The 22,250-nt window shown below is 54.4% G+C and overlaps 2 protein-coding genes across 5 annotated transcripts; both read right to left on the bottom strand.

The window, feature by feature from the left end:
• Positions 1 to 7,507: 7,507 nt before the first annotated feature.
• Positions 7,508 to 21,215, bottom strand: CIDEA (cell death inducing DFFA like effector a). Of its 4 annotated transcripts, XM_027525981.1 has the most exons (6): positions 20,532 to 20,607; positions 19,358 to 19,450; positions 14,536 to 14,680; positions 13,544 to 13,690; positions 10,466 to 10,647; positions 9,351 to 9,746 (listed from the first exon to the last, which is right to left on the bottom strand). In XM_027525981.1, exons 2-6 carry the CDS (start codon positions 19,411 to 19,413, stop codon positions 9,599 to 9,601), a joined length of 678 nt encoding a protein of 225 aa, XP_027381782.1. In that variant the 5' UTR covers positions 19,414 to 19,450; positions 20,532 to 20,607; the 3' UTR covers positions 9,351 to 9,598. The 4 variants fall into 4 exon arrangements, with proteins under 4 accessions (XP_027381783.1, XP_027381782.1, XP_027381780.1 ...); XM_027525982.1 differs by lacking the exon at positions 19,358 to 19,450 and having other exon boundaries at positions 7,508 to 9,746; positions 20,532 to 20,635; XM_027525979.1 differs by lacking the exons at positions 19,358 to 19,450; positions 20,532 to 20,607 and adding an exon at positions 20,959 to 21,215.
• Positions 7,512 to 9,093, bottom strand: LOC113882815 (translation initiation factor IF-2-like). The gene is made up of 4 exons (XM_027525961.1): positions 9,056 to 9,093; positions 8,216 to 8,648; positions 7,938 to 8,079; positions 7,512 to 7,752 (listed from the first exon to the last, which is right to left on the bottom strand). Exons 1-4 carry the CDS (start codon positions 9,091 to 9,093, stop codon positions 7,577 to 7,579), a joined length of 789 nt encoding a protein of 262 aa, XP_027381762.1. The 3' UTR covers positions 7,512 to 7,576.
• Positions 21,216 to 22,250: the final 1,035 nt, after the last annotated feature.

The raw sequence follows: 22,250 nt of genomic DNA, 5'->3' as shown, positions 1-22,250 counted from the left end.
CGAACAGTGGAGGGATGCCCGCCTGGAGGCCGGGCGGGGAAAGAGCGGGTTCCTGGGGCGCCCATCCGAGCGGGCGGACGGGGAAGCGAAGGACAATTTTCCCCTAGTGCTCCCCGGTTCGCTACGCCGCCCGGAGGAAGAACGAAGACTCCCCGCGCTTCGTTCCGGCGGAGCCGACTGGGGAGGCGCGCCTGCACGGAGCCGCCGGCGTGGGTCCTGGGACCGCAAGGTCAACACGCGCCGCGGGTTCAAACCCAGCCGGTGGAAAGGCCGAGGGACTCGGGAGTAGATCTTTTCGGGGTGACTCTGACCCCTGCGCTCCGACTCAGCCGTGGGCACGAGTCCTTACGTCCCCGGCCTACTGCTTCTCCGTCTTGAAATACTAGTGCCCTTCAGTTCTGACGAGTCCGAACCGTTCGTGATGGAGTCAGGTTATAGTGAAAACACGGCTAAACCTGAAAACGGAGACACACACACACTTACACACACGCCCTGCACAGCCTAGCAGCCTCTCCCTCCCGAGTCTGGAAGGAAAGCCTCCCCCATCCCCCACGGTTCCCTCACTCTCCCCGCCTCAGAGTCCCGGCCTTCGTTTGCCTGCTGGGGTGGGGGGATGTGGACGCGGGCGTCCTGCTTGGGAACAGGCGCGAAGCTGGAGGACGGAGGAAGTGTCAGTCTTAGAGAGATCCGGTGACCCCTCTCTCCCCGGGGCCACGGAGCGTCGGGGATTCCCTACGGAAAGATCTCAGCCCTCCCTGGCCTCGGGGACTGGCCTGCGGTTCCCTGTTCCCTTGCTGACAAGGCGCAGCGGGACCCCTCCGCCATGTTTGCCCACAGCCCCTTCAGCGGGGAAAGGCTTCACTCCTCAGCTGCTGGCATCAGGGAGGGTCCTGGGCCCCCATCCTCCCTGCTTAGTGGTCCTTCCCCCCAGGGACTTTCACCCCAGCAGCCTGGACCCCTACTGCGGGCTTCTAGGGCTTGCTCTCTGACTGACACCCAGAACTCTCCAGGCCACTCCTGTGGGGAACCCAGCTGCTCAGGCGGCCCACAGGTATTCTGAGCCACAAATGCCTCTGGTGTGCCGGGCAGGCATGAGTCAGGGTCACTTGTAGGGGTGAGTTAGGCTCTCTGGAGCAGCGGCCCCCTTCCAGATGGCCTTGTGTGGCCAGAAGGAATGACCACTTTTCTGTGAGTCAGGGTGACTTGGATCTCAGCCCCGGCTCTGTTTCCAGTTAGCTGTGTTACCTCAGGTCCTCTGGCCGTGTCTGTAAAGGAGAGCTTGTCCTGGGGGGTCTGAGCCCTGTGACATTCCTTCTGAGTATGCCCAGTTTCCCTGTGAACGCTTCAGGTGAGAAGACTGGAGACTTGGGGCTCCATTCACCCCCTCCCCAAGGCCAAGTGGAAATGCCCTGTGAAGAGGAAGTGGCTCTCCTGTCATTAGAACCAGCGGTTTCCTTTTAGGTACATGAAAACTTGGGGAAAGTCCTAATGTGCATGGTTTGAAAAAGGGAGACAGCTGGAAAATTTTTGTTCTGGAGTTTTTCAAACATTCCCAGTTTCAGGGATCAGTTTCTTTAACCTCAGGATCCCTGCCCTGCCATCCTTGACCTCCAACCAGCCCCCGCAGTTTTGCTTCTCTGCCTTTCTGTAGCTTCCCGCGCATCTCTACACAGGGCATCTGGGGAAGCTTAGGTGTCGGGGGCACAGCACCGCCCCCCCCACCCCCGGCTCCCGTCAGAGCCCAGGACGACCCAGCGCCCGCCCTTACTAGGCCTGTGTGTTGCAGTTGCTGAGTTTCATGAGTGACTGCGGGGAAACGCTCCCTTTATCAAAGCTGCTGCAGAGTCTGGTGCAAGCAGCAAGGGCCTGACACGCCTAGAAGAGTCTCTCCTCAGCTCTGGTCACTCAGTCCCTGTGAATCAAGCCCCTTTGTGGTTTAAAGGAAAGTGTCCACATCAGCAGCTTCAGCACTTTGCCGAAATGACCACCTTGTCAAAGCTCTTCCTTTGGGTGGAATTTCATTCCAAGGTTTTCATCGGAGCCAGAGAATAGATGTCACCCTGGCTTTGAGGACACTGCTGTCACGTGGATCCAATGGGAGGAGGCTGATTTCCTGGAGTTTCTGATGGACACTCCCTGTTGACCCGAATGTCAGCCTGCCACCTGCACCGCAAGGAGGGTGGGGCAGTGACCAGGGCTCAGTGTTGGAAACTTGGGTACTGTACTTGGGGAATCTGCACGACAACTAGACAAGGTGGGACTGAGAGGCTGCCACTGTGGTTGAGGCCACCCCTAACGTGGACGGGCCAGAGCAAGGGCACACACAGGCCACAGACCCAGCAGCTGCCAGAAAGGATGCAGGAGCCATAGAGCCTGTTATTAAGAGGAAGCACCTTCCTGTCTGCAGTGCTGGCTTCACTGTGTCTGCACAGCAGTGGTGGGGATAGGGGCGACCCCTCCCACGGCTGTCCCCAGGCCACATTCTGTGTCACAGTCACCAGTGGGAGGAGGAAGGGCCCTGAAGCAGGTTCAGGAATTTGGGGCAGGGAGTGAGTCCTGAGGTCCCCATGTGCCAGCAGTCACGTGAGCCCCGAGAGCCCCGAGTGGGAGGGGTGATGCCCAGGGCCGGATCTGGACAGAGTTCTGGGTCCTTGCCTCCTGTCTGCTCGCCTTCCGCCTCCCTCAGCCTCTCACCCTGTCCTGTTTCCTCCACAGTCACCACGTGTGGTGAGGACCCAGGGCCACTGTCCCAGCCCTGGGACAGGTCTCACTCCTCCCCGCCCAGGTCTGAAATGCAGAGTAACAGGGGAGGTGGGGTCCATCCTTTTCACGTGCTGAGGAGTCCTTGGGGAAAGACCTTGAAGAGGCCAGGCTCAGGGCCAGGCTGCTGATGGCCACCTTTGACCTGATTTTCAGTTAAAAGCCCAGGTTTTGACAAGTTTTATGACATGGGACCATCATACCCTTATGTGACATGACGCTTGACAGAGAGGATGGTTCTTGAGGCAGATCCTTCCCGGCTCTCACATCCTACGACTGATCGACTCCCATCCTAGCTTACATCAGACAAAACCCAGTTCACCTAAAATGCAATCTGATTGTATGAGTCATCTGTTTTTAAGGAAGAAGTAAGCATGTATCCAGGAAGTTCACAATGAAGAAGAAATTCAGGTGTAAAAGCTAAGTCTAATAAATCAAATTTATAACAGATGTGATTGGATAACAGAATTGTTGCCACGTTCTGTAGCAAAGAGGAAAAGTATCTCACATGTAACTAACCCAATGGCTTTCCCCAGCCACACCTCTGTGTTTGTTATTTTTTGAGACATAACATGGTCGGCTCTGACCTGACCATCTTCTCTGACCTCTGGCACAGTGTAACAGTCTTCAGTTCTTCTAGAACGAAAGGCTCTGAAGGGGGTGACAGGACCCTGGGATCTGGTTCCCAGTGACCCCCTGACAAGCTGTGTGACCTCGAAGTCCGTCTCTCCCTCTGTGGCCCAAGGGGGTGGGGGACCTTCCGTCCAGGCGTCCAGAGCTCCCCTGCGCCCTGGCCCCTATCTCACACACACAGGGCAGGGTGTGCGGGGCTGGGACAGAGGCAGTGGCCATCAGCCAGGAGTTGGGGGGACACAGGTACTGGGCGGGGTGGGGGCCCAGGGGCCACCCAGGGAGACCAGCTCTGGAGGGTAAGTGTTGTGGAGGGGAGGGGAGGAGACGCGCCTTCACCAGGGCTTTTAAACCGACCAAGGCCCAGCAGCTTTCAGGCCTAGCTGTGGCAGGTAATATTTTTAAAACTGTCTTGATATCATTTTCCCATTAAAGACTAAGGAATGAGTTTTTCCAGATAAGAAATCTTGGAGACCTATACTCAACAATGTGGATGAACTGAACACTTAAACATGGCCACAGTGGTGCATTTCAGGTGATATGGTTTTACCACCATTCTTAAAAACAGGGAGTAATAGACAAGCTTCAGGAAAGCTGGAAAAGACTGAAAACTAACAAAAGACAACATCCAACCCTCAAACATCATTACTTGGTTAATAACATTTGGATACATTTCCTGCCATCTCTCCTTAGCCCCAGTGTTACCCTCCTCAGAGGGAGGCCTTCACCAGCACTGGGGGCCAGAGCCCCTCCAGGTGGAGGTGGTCTGGGAGCCACAGGACAGCATCAGAGTGGGGGGCTCTCTTGCCGGCTCTGCCCAGCACCCCACCCACCCACCCTTTCTTCTGTGTCCCCTGTACAAGGACAGTCCCTGGTGGCTTCACTTCATCCTCTGTCCCCTCCTCTGTGACTTTTTGGTGTTCTCTCCTTGGGGGCACAGAACTTGCCACTAAGAAAGGTCAGTACCATGGGGAGTCTGTGGTCCGGCAGGTGGGCTTCACTTTGGCCCTCCCACTCGGGGACATGGCTGTAGCTGCAGCCTTGCAGGGCCGCTGGGCAGATGGTGGGGGTATGGAAAGCCTTCTCCCGGCGTTGGGCACAGAGCAGACATTTGACAGAGAGCTGGTACCTCTCTATCCAGGGTTGTAGGAGACAGGCTTGCTTGCTTGCTTCGTTGGGACTGCTGGGCTCTAAAAAATTCAGGTTACATTTAAGCAAAATAGAAACCGATCTAAGTGATCATGTGATTTGGAAGGTAGTTGTTTGTGTGTGGGATGGATAAATGTTAATATATAATCTTTTATTTAAAAACAGGAGAGCTTCTGGATTGGTGAACTGATGCCCCTTCCCTGTGCCCTGGCCTGAACACCTCTTCCATCTGACTGTCCTGAATTACATCCTTTTGTAATAAACCAGTGACCTACCCAGTAAAAAAAATACAAAATAAAATATTGACCTAGGTGACAGAACAAGCAGTAAGTTCCACCTTTTAGTTGAGGGAGAGAAAAAGAGGGCAGGAGGAGGAAAAGGAAGAAGGCACAGAAGAGCAGACACAGCACCATGCTGAAGGGATGGCAAGCACAGAGAAAATGCTCCACTTGTTTACACGGGAACTGTCCCTAGGACCTGCCTGGCCCTCAGACCCACTTGCTGACCAAAAAAGTGCTGAGGTCAAGGGCTGGGTTCTGCCTGCTCTGGTGGTGGGATACTATTTGAGTAATTAATGATGATTCATTGATTTACTCCCTCTTTTCTTCAACAGTCTTTACTGTGTTGTGAACACTGTTAGGTGTATAGGGAAGCCTGGCTTGCTGCAGTCCATGGGGTCCTAAAGAGTCAGACATGACTGAACAACTGAACAACGATTGGCTGTATAATCCTATAATCCTCATGAGGTTTTAGGAACATCTGTGCAGACAAAAAATAACAATGACAATAATGCCATGAGTTGGGAGCAAATAGCAAGCACCATCATGCTTACTGTTAAACAACTTGGAGATATTTTCATGTTAATATTAAGGAAGAAATGATGGGGGAAAGCTGTCCATGAGCATGTGAGAGAATAGGCCTGTGGAGACACGGCCAATGGAGGATTCAATGGGACTTGTCTGCACAGGAAGAGCAGAGCCCCCAAGGACAGCATGGGCAGGGCCAGCTGCGTGGCACAACCAGCCAGTCCTGGTAAGATGTGGGGCCATCCAGGTTGGGCGCCTCTGGCCTTGACTTCTAGTCTGGAGGGCAGAGGAGCTGCTGATGCAAGCAGTCTTGGGCAAAGGCCCTGGACCTCTGCACCAGGGACCAGGGAGGTGGGGTTCCCTTGGATGTCCAAGCACCCCCGCCCACTGCCTGCACACTCAGCGGTCAACTAGTAGTTTCCAGTGCTTTGTGGGTGATGAATCCCATGAGCATTTGTACTCACACCAGGATACATTTTTTTGTGATAAATGTTATAGGCCAGAAATCGCATCCACTGATTAGTTGTCCTTGCTTTGTGGTCTCATTGGTGGAAAAAGACTTAATTTTGTGTGTCCCTATTCTGCCCTGACCTTTGGGTGCAGTCATGAAACCATTTCTCTGTTGTTTGGATGCTGTTGTGGGTCCCAGCCTGAGTCTGTTAGACTTCTTGAGTCTGGCTGAGCCCCTCCCTGTGAAGCCACCACTTCTTGTTTCCTGCCATCCTCAGCCACCACCTCTCCGTGCTGTGTCTTCTGCTCGGGCCTTGGACCCCTGACAACAAACTCTGTCCACCTTGGGGACCCCCATCCTCCTGCCTGTAAGAGACCCTCAGGCCACCTCCTCACCCCCACCCCTGAGCTTGCAGCCTGCCTGCTCCTCCACTGCACATCTCTGGATCCTTTAGACCTGATTGTCTTCTCTTCCAGCCCGTCTCATCACCCACTGGGCTGCTGTGTGGTGAGAAGCTGTCAGGAAAGATATTTAAAGCTATGTTGCACTTTCACAACTAAAAGCACAGATGAGAATCATTGGTTTTGTGCTGCTTAAACCAGCGGATTGGATTAAGTTAATCTGAATCATCCCCACTGCAGGTGGGCTGTTCTGATGGGCCCTTGTTCTGGTCCCAGATTCCAGTTGGATGTGATTCACCCCTCCCCCTCCTCCTGCAGGAGTGTCAGAGCAGTTCTCATCTGTCCCTCCTCCATGTCTCAGCAACCGTGAGTGCACGTGCCCATGAAGCGCCCACCAAGCTGCCAAGGCTCACCTCCTGGGTTGGGTTGTAAACTCCTCAGTTGGAGACTAGACTTCCTGCCTGTAGTCATACTCAGCACATGACTTAACTGAGTAGTAGTAAGTGAAGGAAGAAAAGACAGACACAGATTTCACAGCCTCAAGGGACTTTCCTTTTCTGAAAGAGGGGACCCAGAATATTACGATGGGAAATGAAGAATAACATCTCCCTAAGCAAAGAGGTTTCCACCACCGATTTTCTTCGAGTTAAATATAAATTTAGGAGGTGCTTTGAAAAGAGTCATAACCACGTCACAACTGATTCTGATGCACCAGATTATTTGTCGGAATTCCTTTCCCACCACTCAGGCTGGTTTGCAGCTAATCCTGACTGCTCTCTGCAGGGGTGGTGGGCACAGAGGGCATGTGGGGAGGTTCTGGCCTGCCTTTCCTCCTCCGCTGCTCAGGGGTGAGCAGCTTTCTCTGCTGACCGGCTTGGCAGGACAGAGACCAATGCAAAGCCATGTGAATTCTTATTACTTCTTCCCCAAGAGGAAAACCCTTCTATTTGGAAAGCCAGACGCAGTCCTGTCGGCTCCCCCCTCCCCCCTCAGCTGTCCCAGCTGTCCTCAGGAATGCAGTGGCAGCCGCGCCCACAGGCCCGCTGGCCCCAGATTCAGAAAGCATCCCTTCCCACCCACCCCAGCAGCTCACCCCACGCTGTGGCCCTTCCCTGCTAAATGTGTGTGTGCCCCCCACCCCCACCACAGACACCTGCTCCCTGGCCCACTCATCCACTCCAGGGAGAGACAGAGGTCTGTGCCCATTGTCCCAGTCCTGGGAGGGGCTGACAAGTTCACCCACCATCCTGTCCAGGCAGGTGCATCCACTCTTCCACAGGTGAGGAAATCAAGTAACCCGTCCTCAGCCACACGTTTGACTCCAGCTTGTTTTATTTTTTAAGTTCATTTTACTGGGATTAGAATACTGAACACGAAGCCTACCCTCTCCTAGTTCCCAGCTGTGTTGCCTCAGGTACAACCGCTGCCGGTCGAACATCTTCCCCTGGCTTCACTGACTGGCAACCGCTGCCTGCACCCTGGCTTCCTGACCCTGGTCGTGGGCCAGCACCCGCAGCTCTGCTGACATGACCCGTTTCAGGTGCAGTGGGGTTGATTGGAAAGTGATGAACAGGAGAACCGTCCGGTGAGATGCTCCTTCCCCGGAGGGCTAGGGGTCGCAAGGCTTTCCAATCGGGTGAACACCCCACCCCCACCGCCCACTTCTGATGCAGCCGCCCCAGGCCGCGCTCCCCACCCTCTCATCTGGCTTCCGCTCAACAGAACAGCCGGCAGTGGTACCTCCAGGCCCCTGACTATTTTTATGCGACCATCTGCATCCTGGGCCAGGCCTGGCGGGCAGCAGCAGCCCAAGGAATCCCACGGCAGGTGATGACAGCCGGACAGCTGGGACCCGGCCCTGCCCGCGACCGTCCTGAGGATGCTGCAAGAGTGTCGAGAGGACCGCTTAGGGCGACGTGGTGTCCGGCCCCTTCCACCTCTGCAGCCCTGAGGCCGGTCTGGGCGCGGGGTGGGTTGGGCTGGGGGTAGAGCACGCCCCACCCCACCCCCACACACACCTCTCCTAGAACAGCCCGGGAGCCCTGGATGTGGAGAGGAAAGGGCGCTGAGTCAGGCGGCGGCTGAGTCAAGGAACCGGGCGCTGAGTGAAAATTCCTTTTTTGGAAGTGAGGCCGTCCCTTTCCTGGAGGCCGAATCCCCGGGAAGTGACGCCGTCTCACCCGCGGAGGCAGCAGCGGCCCCTGGCGGAGGTGTTGGGAGCCAGGAGCCGTCTCGCCCCAGGAGGCCTGGGGACGCCCCTTCCGTCCGCCCGGACCGTGGGGAAGGGCTTCCAGCCGCGCTCCTTGTAAGGGAAGCGCGCGGCGAGCCCGCGGACGGGGTGGCGTCTCCCCTATCAGCGAGAAGGACGGGACCCTGAAATGCCTGAGTCTTTTTTTTTTTTGGCTGAGTTTGAAAAAAGAGGCTGTGCTTCCAGAAATAAGGCGGCAATTCCTTTACCTCTGCCCCTTCCCCCATCGACCCCTCCCCCCATCCCGCCCCACCCCGGCCTGAGGTCCTGCTGCCGGCCCCGCTGCTCCGCGTGTGAAGTGGAGAAAGGGTGGGAGTCAGGTCCGGTGGACGGGGAGCAGGGGACGGAGGGGCTCCGGGATGCGATGGGAGGATGGGGGCAGGGCACGAGTCCCGGCCTAGGGGTTTGACTGCAAGCGGCTCTGAGGTTCTGGGACGAGCCGTGGGTCTCCCACTGTCTTGAGCCTTCAGACAGGAGGGGTCCAGGCCTCCGCGACAGCGGTTCTCAGGAGGAAAACCACAGAATGAAGGCACCTGGCACGTGCGGATCCCCTGGTCCAGCAGCCCCCCCACCCCATTTCTCCCGGGAGCCGCACTGCCCCCTCCCAAACCACGTGATGGGGCCTGGGGCCTCGCCTGACTCGGCCATGCCCACCCTGATCAGGATTCATTTCCAGCAGCTTCGTGTTTAGGAAAGGCTGGCAGAGCCTATTCTCCGAAGACTGAGGCCCGCAGGCTTTCCGGTCTCTGGGCTCATTAGGAGCCCGGTTGTAATCTCTGACCCTACTGTTCCCGCGGCACCGGCTCCTGATAGAGACTTAAGAGCGATTGCCTTTGTTAGCGGAGAGTTTCTGGTTGATTCAGCGTCTGTGAAACTTCCTGAGATGAAGGAGACTAAGAAGTACGTGTTTTATAGCAGCTTTCCTGATGGGTTTATTGTGGAGCGGAAGGCACTGTGCAGCCCCTGGATCCTGCCATCCTAGCCCCCACCGAAGGGACCACCACCCCAGGGACCCCCGCCCAGTCCCTGATAGTCGCTCAGGCCCGTTTTCTTTCCTGAGCAGGTGATACGTAGTGGGAACACAGCATTTTCCAAATTCATCCCCTAGAGGGACCGGCTGGGTCAAAGCTGGCTGACCTCCCAGGTGTGCCCCCTACCCTCTCTTGATCCCTCTCCAAGGGCGCGAGCCAGGCACCGCCTGCTCCTCTGTTTCGGCCAGCACTCGGAGCATGTAGGTGCCCATGTGGATAAGACACTGGCCAGTCACCTGGGCAGCGTGAGAGAGGAATCGCAGCAGGCTCCTGCAAGAGAGGGAGTCAGTGGTAACAGAACCATGTATGTAAGTCCTCATTGAGGTTTGGGGGCTACTCTGTACAACAAGGAGCGCTCAGCAGTAAAGACTCTGCCTGCATTGCAGGAGCCACAAGAGACTTGGGTTCAATCTCTGGATCAGGAAGATCCCCTGGAGAAGGAACAGGCTATCCACTCCAGCATTCTTGGGCTTCCCTGGTGGCTCAGGCGGTAAAGAATCGGCCTGCAATGCATGAGAACTGGGTTTGATCCCTGGATTGGGAAGATCCCCTGGAGAAGGGCATGGTAACCCACTCTGGTATTCTTGCTTGGAGAATCCCATGGACAGAGGAACCTGGTGGGCTACAGTCCATGGGGTCACAAAGATTCAGACATGACTGAAATGACTTAGCACGCACAGCACAACCAGGTCAGAATTTCCTTGGGTCTGGATTTAGCCCTCGTTGCTGAGAAATAAGGTTTTAAATGCATGACCCTAGTTTTTAAATGGAATTTGGTTCTTCTATTTCTTATATAGGGTTTTTGTTCCATTTTGGACTTAACGGTCTTTGGAGAAAACTATATATTTTAGTTTTCAAGTCTCAGTTTTCTGAATAAGTCTGTGGTGTGACAAGTTTTTACGACGACACGAGTGCGAGTTGGGCCAGGGCTCAAGGGGCTGAGGAAGGGCAGTAGCTGTGTCCAGACCCTGCCTTCCCGGGTGCGTTACCTGAGCATGGCCTTGAACCCTGTGCAGTGGATGTCGTAGGACACAGAATACATCTCGTACATGGTGGCCTTCACGTTGAGGCAGCCAATGACATCCTTGGGGCTCAGCTTGTACAAGTCGAAGGTGACTTTCGCGATGCCCCGTCTCTGAGGCGGCCGGCGGGCTGGGGTTTGGTGGCCAGCCTAAGGGTGGGGAAGGCAGAAGCTGCAGTGCATCCCAGCTGCCACCTGCAGGGCCTGCAGTGCTGGGTTTTCCTGTCTGCTTAAAATCTGAGCATGAATAAGCTGCTAACTATTTGAGGAATGTTTTCAGCCAGTCAGGGTGCTTCTGCGGCCACAGGGTCCAAACCCATAAGAAGTCACCTCCTCCAGCAGCTCTCTTCAGGGACTGGGGGTGAGTGTGGTGTGGCCTCAGGGTCCAGGGCTCAGTGGACAGTTGTGCCAGTGATCTGTGGTGGACACGCACTCACCCTGGTCCCCCAAGGCCACTGCGGCTGCCTGGTGATGTGGATGGGCCCATGACAGTGTCACAGTACATTTGACCAACAGGCATACTATTCCACCATATGAGAGGTGGCCACGGAAAATGCCAGAATCCTATGGCCAACCAGGGCTGGTGTGAGGGCCGTCCCCTGATTTCTACTTCCTGCCCTGGAGGAAGGCTGACCTCTTGGGGACACTTAGCAGACTCACTCTCAGTTCTCTTGAGACCCTTGGGGTTGGGAGAGGTCAGAGACCTCTGAAATCCCAGGTTTATAAACAGCATTTTCACATGGTCTTCCTGCAGAAGCTTTGAGAAAAAACAGAGAACTGTCCCAGGGCCATGTCCCAGGCACACCTCTGGTGGGTTTGCTGCACACACGGTCCTGCAGTGCACAGGATTCAAATAGAGGAACGACTTTCATAAACCTTGGGACCTGGGGGTAGTTGGGGCTCTGAGTGTTAAATTCACTGACAAAAGTCTAAATTTAAAGTTAAACTGTAAACCCCCCTAAAAGCACCTAAACCCTTCTTGCTGGCGCCTCTCTTCTCTCCCCACCCCTCAACTTGGACACATAATGGTCCCAGCTTAGGAACTAATACACATGAGGTCCTGCTGCCTCGGAAGAGGTGCATCTATTGTTTAGGAAACGTTATTAAAAATTGACTCAAGGCAGGGGGTTCTGGACACAGCTCCTCTCTGAAGCATGAAAGTTTTGATCTCTGCCAGCATCCTCGGTCTTGAGTCAGAATCAAGATGCCTCCCCAAACTCGGAGTCTAACCATGGCGGCAGTGGGGTGAGGTGGGGTGGGTGGTTGGGGGGGAAGAGTTTCATCATCCCCCCCACCCCACCCCCAAGATGCCTCAGGGGGATTGACAGGCACCAAAGCTTTGGACTGAGAAGGGAGCCCCCTGGTGGATACTTCTGGGAAGTTCTGTCCAAGTCAAATCCAAGTGGCCTCACTGAGAAACTCCTACAAGTGGGACAGGACCTCTGACCTCAGAAGGAAGGCAGTCCAGACATGTAGGATCCCGTGTAAGACTCACATCAACCAGACTGTTACCAGATGGAGAAACATCCCGCCCCCAAGAACCATCACTTTGGTGCCACTCTTGTCCACTGCCTCCTGTCACCACCTTGACTTGCAGCTCAGTGCCCACTGCCGTGCCCACCACTTGGGGGCTTCAACCTGTTATGTGGCAACCGACTCCCCCACTAAGTAGAAGAGCATCTCACAGAACAAACAGAAAAGACCCTTCCCCTCTGAATTAGTGTCCTGGGGCGTCTAGGACCAATGGCCACAAGCTGAGTGAGGATATAGACTGATGCTCTGACAGTTCTGGGGGTCAGGGGTGCTGAATGAACTATGGGCTGTCCTGCTTGGGCAGGACAGAGCCACCCGTGTCCTTCAGCCCCTGGCCCATCCTCCTGTCACTGCTCCCTGCTTCCGCCCTCACTGGCCCTCCTATGTCCCTCTTACAAGGACCTGTGATGACCACCCAACCAGGTAATCCAGGGTCATCACTCCTGTGAAGATACTTAAGTCAATCACACCCACAACTCCCCTTTGCCATGTAAAGTGACAAGTTCCTGGGTTCTGGGGATGAGGATATGGGTCATGGGGGCTGGAGGGAGGAACCAGCTAGGTCATGAGCATCAGTGAATAATCTCTGTCCCTGATTTCTGTAAACTACACTCAGCTTGGGTGGTCTCAAACTGAGCAGACTCTAAAGACTCAGGGGGAAGCTTGAGGCCAAATGCTCGGGAGAGAGCGGTGGGTGGCCATCTGCCCAGCCTCCAGCAGCGCTGGGGTCACTGGCTGCCCAGAGGGGAGATACCAGCTTCGGCACCTGCTTATGCCTCTGGATTCTGGTTCCCATAGAATGTTGACCTCTGAGGATTTCCCCTTGTTGAAGGTCAGTTGTGTTAGTTGCTCAGTCATGTCCGACTCATAGACTATAGCCCACCAGGCTCCTCTGTCCATGGGATTCTCCAGGCAAGAACACTGGAGTGGGTTGCCATTCCCTTTTCTAGGGGATCTTCCTGACTCACAGATCAAAAACAGATCTCCCACATTGCAGGCAGGTTCTTCACCATCTAAGCCACCAGGGAAGGTCAGTTAGGCATACAAAAAGATGTTTGAATATTTATGCTTTACATGTTTAGATGTTTTATGGTGGGAATGTTTTTCAAGATTTATAATCTATAGTTTTCTCAGAAATAAAACACTTTATGCCACTTCTTTGCTTATCTAACTCACTGTGTCACACTATGTCACACCCTCACATACCTCCCTAATTTCATCATCTCACTGCCTCCTGAGATCCAGGTCAGATCTACACGCCCTAACAGGGTCTGCAGCTCCTCACTGGCCGAAGCCTGACCCTCAGAATTACTAGCTCTAAATCACACAGTCCAGGTTTGCAAAGATGCCACATTTCCTAGAAACACTTAGAAGCATCCCTGGAGGGCAGCAGATCCAGTTACCGGGTGAACACAGAGGAATTATTCAGAAAGTGAGCCAGTCAACTCCAAGTGGGGACCGCACTTACCCAGGTGAGCAGCCTGCCCAGCTGCCGCCCAGATAACACACTTACCGGTGTCCATTTCTGCCCCTGCTCCAGGACCATGAGGTGTGTGTTGTCCCCCAGGGTCTGGAAGAACTCCTCTGTGTCCACCACAGTGCCATCCTCCTCCAGCACCAAGGTGACCAGTTGGCTGGCGACCACCAGTGCATCCAAGGTCTAGGTCAGACAGAACACACCAGCGTCACCAGTTGAAGTGACTCTATTTGGACCCATCAGTGGCATCCATTAAGTCATGGTCCCCAAAGTGTTGGCTGACTTTAAGGATCTAAATGGTAAAGATGTACCTTGGCTGGTGTCTATAACTCAGACTTTGCTTGGAAAAGAGAAGTTGAAAAGTTGAATGGACCTAACTTCTTCAGAGGTTTCAACATCGTGAGGTAAGGAATTACAGTGGACAATATTCAGTTTCTAAAATGTCTTGCTTATTTGGACAAATAAAAAGAACGACCCCGTGTCCATGATGCTTAGAGAGCCGTGTCTCTCTTTCTTCAGAGACAGCGTGTTGGATGCTCAGGTCCTGTCTCTGGTGAAAGTCTATGATTCTTCCTTATTTGGTGATTGAGGACACTGTTTTAGATTAAGAACAGTTGGTTCCTGGCCTCTATAACCAAAACCAGATTTCTAAAGTTGTGCCTCCTATATTCTCCCTTGTCAAGAAACTAAAGCCACATTATCAAATGATGGTTGTTTCCTTCTTATTTTTTAAAATTTATTTTTATTTTATTTTTATTTTTGACCATACCACAGGGCTTAGTTTCCTGACCAGGGATCAAACCCTGGCCCACAGCAGTGAAAGTTCAGAGTCCTACCCACTGGACCACCAAGGAATTCCCAATTAATGGCTATTTTGAGGGCTCTCATCTCTGTACCTAAGTCCTGTATGGGACAGGGACACAGCAATGTTCCCTTTAACCCCAGCAGGCTCCCCCAAGCTCCCTGTCTTGCACTTATTTGTCCCCGAGACCCTGTGAGTTGGGGGCCCTCGTGGCTGATGGGGGTACCTTGCTGAGAAGCTCCTGTAGGCTACTGGCCATCACCCCTCGGCGGCTGCTCCGGTCATGGTTGGAGACACGGAAGGGGCGAGCGGGATGCATGAGGGGTGTGAACAGCACCTTCTTTGTCTGCGACCCCATAAACGTCAGGGGCCTAGAAAGAAGGGTCAAGTGAAAGCCAACTGAGGTTAGTTTAAAGAGTCTTTAACGAGAGGTTTAAAGTACATGGAAATAAGACAAGGTTAATATTTGCACCTAAAGAAAAGAAGTCAATGGTTGGGGATGATTAAAAATTGTGTACCTGATACCCAAGAAACAAACAAATATGTAAAATTAACAAACACAGTATCATCACACCTGTTTTACCAGAACATTCAAAGCCCTCGTGGAACTGAGGAGGAGAGGTGAAGGCACCAAACTCAAAGGAGAAATAAGGATAATATTCTGCAAACGTTGGCTTTAGAGTTGAAAAGCCTAAGTAAATGATTTCTTGAGGCCATGGAACAGCTGAACAGACTTAAAGAATCAGGCACACACAGAGTTATAGATTTGTACAGTAAGGCTAAGGAACAAATGGCTACCCAGCCAGTATTCTTGCCTGGAAAATTCCATGGACAGAGAAGCCTGGTATGCTACAGTCTATGGAGTCACACTGAGTGGGATATGACTGAGCGATGGACACTTTTCACTTTCATACACACCTCTGCATATGTCAGTCATTTATCTATCTATATTTTATATCTCCAGCTAGATTGGACTTTCCTTACAGACAAAGGTGACAATCTGGACTTGTGACTGGCATCTACAGTGCAGGCAGGGGGCAGTCTTGTGGGGCTGAGCCCATACCCTGTGGGATCAGACACTGTCTCTGGGTAGATGGGGTCGAGACTGAGCTGAATCCTCGGGCACCCCACTGGCGTCTTAGAAATGCCTGGTGCTGTGTGGGAAGCCCCTCCCCTCCCCTGACATGCCGGAACCTGTGCCACAGCCTCTTTACCTAGACTGCCAGCAAGGATTTGGTCTGAAGCTTATTTGGCCAGCATCAGGCTTGTGCCTTGTGACTGAAGGCACCTAAGCACCTGCCATGGCCAGCAGCATGCTGGCTTTTAAAATATATCTACTAATTTCATTATAACCTTACAAGGAAAGTATTACCCCATTTCTCAGGTAAGAAAGTCAAGGCTCAGAGTGATTTCTCAAGGTCATCCAGTTAATAAAGAATCTTTCTGAACTTCATCTTAAGCAATAAACATCAATTTGAGCTGGTGAGGGAGAGCTGCCTGCCAGGAGGACAGCCCTGGCTCCTCTCCAGGGTCACCACCCAGCCTGTGTCCAGCACAACAGCTGCAAGGAGACTGGGCCTGGTCACTAGTCCCTCCGAAGCTCTCCTCCAGACCAAGGCCGGCCCAGTGAGGGAGTCCAGGCCCGAGCCAACCCAGTGGAGGGCCTGGTACATGGCTTCTGGACCTCTGCCCCCGTTCCGGGGAATTACACAGGCTCCTCAGTTACACAACTCGACAACCAGGGGCTCACGTCTGCCAGGGTGATGCTGCACGGAAGTTGCTTGGTGCTCTTCCTCCTGGGGAACCTGGTAAACAGGGCAATGAGAGTAAACCCCATGATGCTTTATAGCTGGAATCCAGCTCTGTTCTCAACCTGATGGAAAACCAGCTCACTGTAAGGAGTAAAGAAAGGAACAGGTTCACTGCCTGATCAGGACACAAGCTCACATCTCAGCTGAGTGTGGGGGGTGGTGCTCAGGGCAGAGGGAAGGGTCACCAGGGTCAGGGTGGGGGGAATGCCCTTCCCACCCTCCCGCCCCCTGGTGAAACCCTCCTCTAGTGCAGAAGAGCCCGGGGCCTGCCAGCAAGAGCCTCCCTCCCCCCAAACCCATTCCTTTGTTCCTGAGAACTGGAAGGCTCAGGCTCAACCAGAGAAATAGCAGGACAAAGTTCACGTCTCAGAACCTGGCCCCGGGGGATCAGTGCACACTGTGGGCCTGACAGCTCTGACCCAGTTAGGGCCCAAATCTCCTCATCTCTGCAGACGCTTGCACCTCTATGAGCACCAGTGATCCTCTGACCTCGCTCCGCCATCACAAAGCCCTCATTGTCTTTTAACTACTGACCAGATAAGCACTGGCCTCCCTCCTCACTGCTCTGAGATCGCCAGTTGTGATAAAGGAGGAAGTCCAGTTGTTGCTGTCCTCAATCCTTAAATTTCCCAACCAAGAACTAGGTCAGTGTTGAGAAAAGGCTTAGGTACACCTAACAGGCTCAACCAACACCAGGTGCTTACTCTGCCCCAGCTAAGTGCACAGCGGGCTCAACCAGCCACATGAACAAAGCAACACATTAATCCAACTCAGTCTGGTCCTCTTGGTGGGATCATTTGTGTCACTGGCCAAACAGCCCCGCCCTGCTCCCCCAACCTCCTGCAGCGACATTGTCTCAGAAGCATTGAGAGGTCTTAGAGTCCAGCTTCTGATGACACGTCATGTTGGCCACCCTCTCATCCCCAGGAAGGTGCAGGTAATCACATGAAACAGAAAGGGGAAAGGCTCAGGACACGGGAAAACAAAGAAACAGGTTCTTCAAGGAAATAATATTGTTTCAGGGAAATCAAGATAAGAGAAGTCAGACTTCATGGAAGATTCTTGAAAACCGTGGAGGGGCACAGGTCCCAGAACTGAAGGGACAGGGAAGTCTACCTTTTTCTGGAGGGACAGAGGAGACCGTAACACACACAGGTGGGAAATAGAGCAACGGACACTGGCTGACCATGGATGTGAACTCCACTGCAGTGGAGCAAAGCTGGGCCTCCAGGTCATAAGATGGCGTCTTTCTAGGCTGCCCTCTGATCTGGTGTTTATTCTAGAAGTGCTGGGGGAGAGCAGGGGGCCCAGGAACAGGTTGTCAGGTGGACAAGGAGGGTCCACGGGAAGTGATAAAGCTCAGACAGATCCTGTGCCCACAGTTAGGTGACAGGACAGTGATGGAAGGAAAGTGCGACCCCAGCTGTGGGATGGCAGAGAAGGGACAGGCCTTGGAAAGCATCCATCAGGCCTGGCGGGGCCTCCAAGAACTGCAGGGACAGCAGGTGAGGGACACTGTTTTGGGGTGGGGGGATCTCACTGTGGCAGGAAGCAGAGCAGTGTTGGCCCCAAAGAGGCTTCCTGCCCTCCAGTGATGCCTGGCCAGTGACAAGCAACACATGGGACATGGGGACCCACTGGGAGCTCCCTGGCGGGACTGTGGCCATTCCTACTGTGCCTTGAGCCCCGCCACCCCCACCCCCCACCCCCCCGACTCTGGGAAAAAAATGCTTGGCTAGAAAGCACATCCAGCACATGGCCATGAAGTCTCTGTACACTTTGAATGTTATTAACATGAGTTTCAGAGAAGGCAATGGCACGCAACTCCAGTACTCTTGCTTGGAAAATCCCATGGACAGAGGAGCCTGGTGGGCTGCGGTCCATGAGGTCGCTAGGAGTCGGACACGACTGAGTGACTTCACTTTCACTTTTCACTTTCATGCATTGGAGAAGGAAATGGCAACCCACTCCAGTGTTCTTGCCTGGAGAGTCCCAGGGACGGCGGAGCCAGGTGGGCTGCTGTCTCTGGGGTCGCACAGAGTCGGACATGACTGAAGTGACTTAGCAGCAGCAACATGAGTTTAGACCAGAAAGGAGTAAGCATCAGTAACCATAGAAAAGTCAATTCCGCCCTTGTGTCTCCTACAAGACTGGTCAAATTTGTCCCAAAGGGCAGCTATTCAAAACCTAGAGTTCTTTGTTCAAGGAAAGAGGACCAAACAGCTACTCTGCACAAAGTGCAATGGAGATGAGCTCTGTAACTATCTCAGTGTGTGTGTTATCGCTGCCAGGACACAAAGTCAGAGCAGGCTGTGTCTGTGACAACACACACTGTGGGGATGGACATCCTGGGCATCCGGAGCTGGGCCAGGAGACCTTGGGCTGCTTCCATTACCACCAAGGCCTCCTGATCACAGACAATGAACAAACTAATGACTGGGTTAAGATCATTGCTTACCCGTGTCCGATGTTAAAAAAAAAACATTAGGTTCCTGCCTTGGCAACATGCAGGTACTTACTAACAAAAGACAGAGTTAGGAAAACTCTACCAGGACCACTGAGAGGCAACAGAAGTCCAGCAGTCACCTTGCCTGCCAGGGGGTCTCATGCAGCCTAGATATAGCTTTAAGGAAGGCAGAGGATGAAAGTTTTCCTTTCAGCAAGTGTTACAGGTGGGCAGAAGCAGGTGGGGTCCCGTGAATCAGAGGAGCTCAGCATGGAAACAGGACCTGGAGACAGTCTGTCCCCAGGGTGGTCCTCTGCCCAGAGCCCCGCACTCAGGGCTGGCTAAGCAGATCAGTCCTTTCCCATGAGATCATCTGCACAGTAACTGCAGAAGCAAGACTTCAGAAGCAAGTCCTTCCTACTCACAGAGATGTTTTGGGTTTGGGATTGATGCTGTAGGGTCAGGTGCAAGGGCAAGGGCAGCCTTAATCTTGCAGGTCTTGCCTTGTCCTCCTGTTCCAGGCCACACCAGCCAGGAACTGATGCTCCTGTCGTCCTTACAACTTGGCCCACCAGCTCAGTGCCCAGAGGACCTTGGAGAGGTCCTTGGGAGAAATGTTTGGAGGATGCACTCCAAACTGTCAGTGTCTGTTACCCCAGGAGTGGGATTGGGGGCGGGGGAGGGTTGTGAGTGGAGTTGGAGGAAGAGGAAGAAACCAGGAAAAAAACCAGGGCCTTTCCTTTACGTCTAAACCACATGAGTAAAGAGGCATGAAAAAGTCTGTTTCTCACCTTCCTGGGGTCCCAATTTTAAAGAGACAGCCCCAGCCAGACAGCTCCCCTTCCATTGTGGCAGCTCTCTAACCCTGGGTATGGCAGGAAGCCCTGTTTAAGAACCCAGATTCAGAAGCTCACAGATCACACTACTGCCTCACCCACCCAATCCCTCCACCCCAATCACCTGGGAAAACCTGTATTTATATGCACACCTATGGCTGATTCATGTTGATATTTGACACAAAGCAACAAAATTCTGTAAAGCAATTATCCTTCAATTTTAAAATTAAAAAAAAAAAAGCATTCAATGGCTTCTCCGTGTCTTTTGACGATCTTCAGAGAAGCATGCTGCTGCTGCTGCTGCTGCTAAGTCACTTCTGTCGTGTCCGACTCTGTGCGACCCCAGAGACGGCAGCCCACCAGGCTCCCCCGTCCCTGGGATTCTCCAGGCAGGAACACTGGAGTGGGTTGCCATTTCCCTCCCTTAAATCTATAGTCACTGCCACCAGGATCGTCAGGATTTTACAGAGGAGGAGTGGGTTGGGTTTTTGGACGTTAAGACGAACCCAAGAAAGAAAAGTGATGGGGCCTCGGTCACTGGGCGTGGGAGGCGGGCGAGGAGGCCCCGGGTCCGCCGGCATCTCTACCACTGCCCCGCATCCCCTGCCCGGCCTCGGCGGCAGCGTTACTGCTTCCCCTCAAACTCCGCCGTACAAACCCGAGAGCTCAGCCAGCGCCATCGGGTAGTGCCGGAGCCCGCGCGGCCCTGAGGAGTGAGCTGGCCACCCCGAAGCCGTCCCACCGGCGACCCTCGTCTAGCCCTGGCTCCCACCACGGTCGGGGACCCGGAGCAGCCTGGCCCCGCGCGCGCCGGGGGTCTCCTGGGTCCCGCTTCGTCTGCTCCCGCGGCGGCAAGAGATGCGGCTCGGGCACTCACCACGTTCACCTGTTCCCGGAGCCCGCGCACCTGGGGGCCGCACCTGGCGCTGGGGGCAGCCGGAGACGCGGGAGGGGACGCGCGCGGGCTGGGGGCGCAGGGCCGCGCAGAGGGACGCGGGACGAAGGGGGACACGGGGCGTTGGGGGCCCCGGGGGGCGGGGAGACGAGGGGCCCCGAGGCGGCGGGAGCGCCATGGGGATGCGAGGCGCTGGGGGCGCAAACCCTAACCCTAAACCAGCGTGGCACTCGCCTGAGCAGGGCTCCGGCGCAGTCCCGGGCAGTCTCCATGGCTCAGTCCGGTCAGTCCCCTCCCCGCCGGCCTCCCGGCGCTCCGGCCTGTTAAAGCGCCACCGCTCGCCCCGCCCAGGTCCACGCCCCTCGGGCTGCGGAGCTTTGTACCCGACAGCCGTTCCGCCGCCAACCCGGAGCCCAGCCATTCCCTGGGCCTTCGAGGGTCGCCGGTCGGCCTGTCAGATGGGTCAGTGGGGACATTGCCACGCCGGCAGTGCAGCCTCTGCAGTGGAGGGGCGGGTGCGGCCCAGGATGTGGGACACGGGACGTGGGAAGCGATGCTCTGCCGGAAGGGGACAGACCTCAGAGGGGCCGGGCTGTCAGCTGTTCCGACTCTTAATTGCGAAGCCTACTCTCTAGAGTGGGTTAGGGGGTGGGGCACTGACCCTGACCCTTCGGAAGGAGAAACCCGGCCGACACTGTCCAGCGCCGCCTGCACTCGGGGTGACTGGCCCCCATTGGCGCGCTGCCAGCCGGGCCGCGCGGAGCCGGCTCCCAGAGCGCTGTCGCCTGACATCTGCCGCCTGACCTCTGCCTCCGTCCCCGGACTCACGTGACTTGCACAGCTGGCCCTGCTGCCCGAGTTCCTACTCCTCCTCTTCCTCCCCCGTCCTGCCCCGAGGCTCATGGTGTCACCGAGGGAAATGTGGGGCCAAAAGCAATCTCCTTCCAGAGTCCTGGCATCCCCGGGGCCTGCGGGGTTCCAGCCTTGGCGGACGACGGGGGTTCAGGCCCAGAGCCCCATCTGAACCTCGCCCCCTGCCAGTTGCCTGAATGTTGTATACCCCTCACAACTCATGTACTGACCTCCTAATGGCCAGTGTGCTAGCTTTACAAGGTGGGCCTGGGTGGGGGGTGGGTGATGGGGTTATGAGGCCAGTTACCCCATGGATGGAGTTACTGTCCTTTTAAGAGAGCTCCCTCACCCCTTCTGCCTTCTGAGGACACAGGGAAGGGACTGTCTGCCGTGAACCAGGAGGTGGTGTCACCAGAACTGGGCCCTGCTGGTCCAGATCTAGGGCTTCCAGCCTCCAGAACCTTGGGCAATAAAACTTTGTTGTTCATAATAAACCACTGGTGTCCAGCACTCTGTCGGAGCAGCCCCAATGGACTGGACACCAGCTTGACAATGAGACAGTGGGTCCAATCAGTTCAATTCAACTCACCTCTAAAAAAACATTTTATTGCAAAAAATTTCAAATATAAAGATGTATAGAGAGAACATGCCATGAGCATCTTTATACGCAGTGCCTGGATTCAGCCAGCCTTTAATATTTTGACATAATTGCTTGTTTTTTATCTGTATTTTTATTTGAACCCCAAATGCTTCAACTTGCATCTCTGAAGAAACCAGAACATTGTTACACGAAACAGTGATGTTTCCTCTCCGAAAGAAATAAAAATGACTCCCAACTGCACCTGATGTTCAGTCTACAATTGAGCTCCCCAGACCCTGGGATCACTGTTGCCTTGTGCATATACACGGCCTCCAGGCCTGAGGTCCAGGTGTGTCGGGCCCAGGCTGGAGTAGTGAGGGTCAAGTTCATAGGAGCCTCGAACATGGAAGCAGCCAGGTAGCAGGAGCAGCTCACTGACTCACTCCCGGGGCCTCGAGGGTGAAGGCTTGTTAGTGAGCGAATGAGTGAACAAGATGCTATGGCAGCAGCAACACGTGAAG

This window comes from Bos indicus x Bos taurus, chromosome 24 (assembly GCF_003369695.1).
Source record: "Bos indicus x Bos taurus breed Angus x Brahman F1 hybrid chromosome 24, Bos_hybrid_MaternalHap_v2.0, whole genome shotgun sequence".
Lineage (NCBI taxonomy): Eukaryota > Metazoa > Chordata > Mammalia > Artiodactyla > Bovidae > Bos > Bos indicus x Bos taurus.
Note: the sequence above shows the minus strand (reverse complement) of the source record. Positions and strands in the feature narration are given on the sequence as shown.